Source organism: Panulirus ornatus, chromosome 18 (genome assembly GCF_036320965.1).
Source record: "Panulirus ornatus isolate Po-2019 chromosome 18, ASM3632096v1, whole genome shotgun sequence".
Lineage (NCBI taxonomy): Eukaryota > Metazoa > Arthropoda > Malacostraca > Decapoda > Palinuridae > Panulirus > Panulirus ornatus.
Window position 1 is genome coordinate 948,901 of NC_092241.1, and position 4,036 is coordinate 952,936.

A 4,036-nucleotide genomic window follows, 5' to 3' on the forward strand; every position below is an offset into this window, starting at 1 on the left:
CCTGATGTGCAGAATTTCTGAACTCCTCTGTCCTAGCAATATACATTGTCAGAGTTTCACATATACACAATCTAATGTCAGTAGAATATGCTTTAAAGGTCACAAACCGCACATTGAACTTTGGCCTGCACTGTTTAATAGTTTCCCCTAACCAAACACAAACAGAATCCTGCCCAAAGCTTCAGCAACAAACAATGCAAAGTTTGTATTCTGGCAGCCTGCGTAAGTGCCATCAACATCACAAGCTTCAGTGTTAAATCCTTTAAAGAGAGGGAGGACAAAGGATCCATGGCACGCAGATGCTGTAGCACCTGCTGAACATCCCAAGTTCTTGTATACCTAGGGACAGACGGCCGCAAGTTAAAAACTTCCTTGAAGAACCTGGTGACAAGAGGATGGCTGCCTGCACTGCAACCATCCACAGTAATCCCCAGGGAGGAGAGTGCACCCCTGGCAGTGTTGATTGAAGTATAACTAACACCTCTGTGGAAAGTGACAGACAGAAAATTCACAATATCAGTTACAGTGGGAGCAAAGGGATCGATGTTCCGGCTACCACAAAACTGTAACCACCTGTTAATATGTGGCTAGTACTGCCTCGCAGTCGCAGGTCTCCAGGAGGCAAGGATGATGTCCGTACCTGCCTGAGAAATGCCCCTGTCTCGCAGACGTTCCCGGATAAGAGGCAAGCCATCAGTCGGGTGTGTCGGAGAATGGGGTGTTCCTCCTCCGTCGATGGGTGACGCAAGACGTGTGCCCCCCTCGGAATCAGCCGTGGTTCCTTGACCAGCAAAGTGAGTAGAGTCCCCATCCAGGGCTGGGACGGCCAGAGAGGCAATACCATCCACCCCTTCGCTGACTCTGCTCGAATTTTCTGTAGGCACCTGGCAATCAGCGCAAAGGGTGGGAAAAGGTAGAGTAGTTCAAACTGATACCAGCAGATAGAAAAGGCATCAAAATGTTCTGCATCTGGGTCAGGTTTCCAGGAGCAGAAACGAGTCACTTGAGCATTCAGTCTAGAAGCAAAGAGATCAATGCTCGGAACCCCAAATACTTCAGAGAGGGCCCTAAAGAGTTCATTCAATTTCCACTCATGCCTGTCATTGAATGTCCGAGATGCAGCGTCTGCCATGAGATTGACTTTACCCGGTACATGAGAGCAGGTAAGCCAGATATTCACCGCACACCACTCCCAAAGGTCACGGCAAATGTCATTACACAGTGAGGACCGTGTGCCGCCCATTTCATTGCCATAGGTCACCGCCGTCGTGTTATCACAAAACACCCGAACATGTCGTCCTTTGAGAAGAGATGCAAATGAGCGCACTACCAGGGAGATGGCTTTGAGTTCCTTTGCATTAATGTGCAAGGCAGATTTTGATAATGACCATCTCCCATTAACTTTTTGTTGATTGAGGTGGCCACCCCAACCTAAATTTGATGCATCAGTATACAGATCCAATTCTGTACCCTTCCGAAAAATCTGTCTGGTTTGCAATGCAATGTGAGATACCCACCAAAGCAAGTCCAATCTCATCTCATGAGTGACCACCATCCACTTGTCAAAGTTACCTTTTGCGACTCTTAACGCAGCAATCTTAGCACATTCTAACCGCCTGTAATGCAGTTTCCCCATCTCTGCTGCTGGAACGGCTGCAACTAATAGCCCAACAACTCTGGCCACATTCCGAATATTGGCTCTGTCACCATGTAACAATTCCTCACAGCATTGTAGTATCTTGTGTATCCTACGATCAGGTAATGTTACTGTCATAGTCTCAGAATCTATAATGTTCCCCAAATATTCCAAGCGCTTAGTGGGGACCAAGACAGATTTGCTTTCGTTAATACAGAAACCTAACTTCTTGAGCAAGTCAACAGTGGCACGCACACTCTCACAACATCCATCAAAAGTGCAGTGACAAATAAGAGTATCATCAATGAAACTCGTGATGATATGTCCCTTCTCTCTAAGTACAGCAAAAACAGGTTTCATTAATTTAGTGAAAAGACGGGGACCATCCGCAACCCCATTAGGGAGACACGTGAATTGATAAATTTTTCCTTGCCACTTGAAACACAGAAAGCGTTGTTGCTCCTCAGCTATCTTAACAGAATAATAGGCGTGCCGCAAATCGACAGAGGCCATGAAGACACCGCTGTTAACAAGACGAACCGCCTGCTCAAAATTTTCCATCTTGAAATGTTTGTACTCTAAAAATTTATTAAATTTTTCCAGGTGAAGGATCATCCTAAACCCACCATCCTTCTTCCGTCTTAAGAAAATAGGGGAAAGAATCTGCCCCTCCTGTCTCTGGGTCTCCTTGATAACCCCCAGACTCAAAAGCTCTACAATTTCCTGGCAAACAATTTCCTTTTCCTCGACATTAAACACATACTCAACTTCTTCAGCAAATAAAGGACCAATGTTAGCAACATCAATATCTAAATGGCAATGCTGAACAATATCTAAAATATTTGGATCACTGGTAATAGCATGCCACTCATGTACAAAATAGTGAAGTCTGCCAGCTTGAAAAGGATGACTCACCTCAGTTACTGCCGGGGATTGTGACCCCGGCCCCGGGAGTTTTTTGTCTCAGGACCCTGCCGTGAGAAGGATTGCCGGTGCTCACTCCGGGGACCATGCGTGCGTTGGCCATATGGATGAAACCTGGCCATAAAACCTCTGTATGGCAGTCTCCCAGAAGAGCCCCTAAATTTGCCAGGACCAAACTTCGAGGTAGAGAGCGGATTCCTTGGAGCAATCTTACTCCTTAACTTTTCAGACTCCTCAATGTGCTTGGCTGAGAGTGAGACATCATCCCCAAACAGAAGACGAGTCATGGGCACTTTGTCTGAACAGAGGTGAGCATACTTGTGGTTAATTTCGCTCTTGATGATGAACCGGCGAGCCAGATTATTCTTGTGATTAGCATGACCCAGGAGTGCCAGGGCACCATTAAGCATGCCCACTTCCTGGGCAACATCTGGTTGGCTAGTCTGGGCGACCTTGTCAAGCACTATGAGTGACTTAGTCAAAATTGTGGCAGCCGTAATAATGTCTTTCCCAACATCCTTCAAACGGAAGTCTGCCTTCTTGGCATCAGTCTTCAGTGCATCTAAAACTTGCAAGTTGCAATCCACGGGCGCTAAGGCATGACAGTTATCTGGCCTCTTGGCTGCAGCATCCTCCAAAATCTCCTTATACTCCTCTCGCAAGCCGTGAGCAAATACATGGTTAACCATATCGGCAACATGCTGGTCAATGCCATCAGACACTTCATACACAGGACCGTAAGCCCTGGCGCACTGCAGGAGAACACTGTCAGGCCGCCCGTCATTCTGAGAGACACAATCATCACTGGAAAGGTAATGCTCAGCTGGAGTAAAGCCCGAAAAACCCGTGGGCGAGCGCGAGGGAGGCACCACCTGGCTAGAAAGGCCAATGTTTACATCGGCGGCCGCCGCGGCGTCATCAGCCCCCCGACTGGGGCCTAAGTTCCTTTTCTCCTTCAATTTCTCCACATTACCACGTAAAGCAGCCAAAGCGTCCATCACCATGTTCCAGGGCGGCGCAGATACCTCATCCCGTGAGGTAGAAGGCAAGGAACGTGTGTGCTGGGAAACAGAGTCACCGCCATCACCAGTGACGTGCCCATGGGGCCTATTGTTACCGCCCTGAAGAGCCTCCCGCTGAGAAGGGCTGCTCCTGGAGCTAGTCCTATGCGAGGAGCCTTTCCTTACATGCCTCTTAAGTTCAGAATCGCCCTCCTTACTCGACCTCCGTATGCTGGTGGAACTGCCCGGGACATCCGACATGACGGCGGCGATAGCAAGGCGGCGGTGCAGGTCAGTGTGAGAGTCTCAACTCCACAAGTGCATCAACAATGCACTTCTCTCCCCGCTCCTAAACGGATCACGGGTGGTGTTGCAGCCAGCCCCAAACTGGGTCACAGGCTGTAGCAAAGCCTTTCCGCTCCAGAGGGATCACGGGAAGAAGGCTGCCAAGCTCGCAGCTGCAGAAAACCTCCTG

At 48.6% G+C, this 4,036-nt stretch overlaps 1 protein-coding gene across 1 annotated transcript; it reads right to left on the reverse strand.

Annotated features, from left to right (window-relative positions):
- Positions 1–216: 216 nt before the first annotated feature.
- Positions 217–3,822, reverse strand: LOC139755178 (uncharacterized). The gene is given in 2 exon segments (XM_071673349.1): positions 217–2,595; positions 2,598–3,822. Coding segments are annotated over 2 exon segments (3,300 nt in total). The 3' UTR covers positions 217–520.
- Positions 3,823–4,036: the final 214 nt, after the last annotated feature.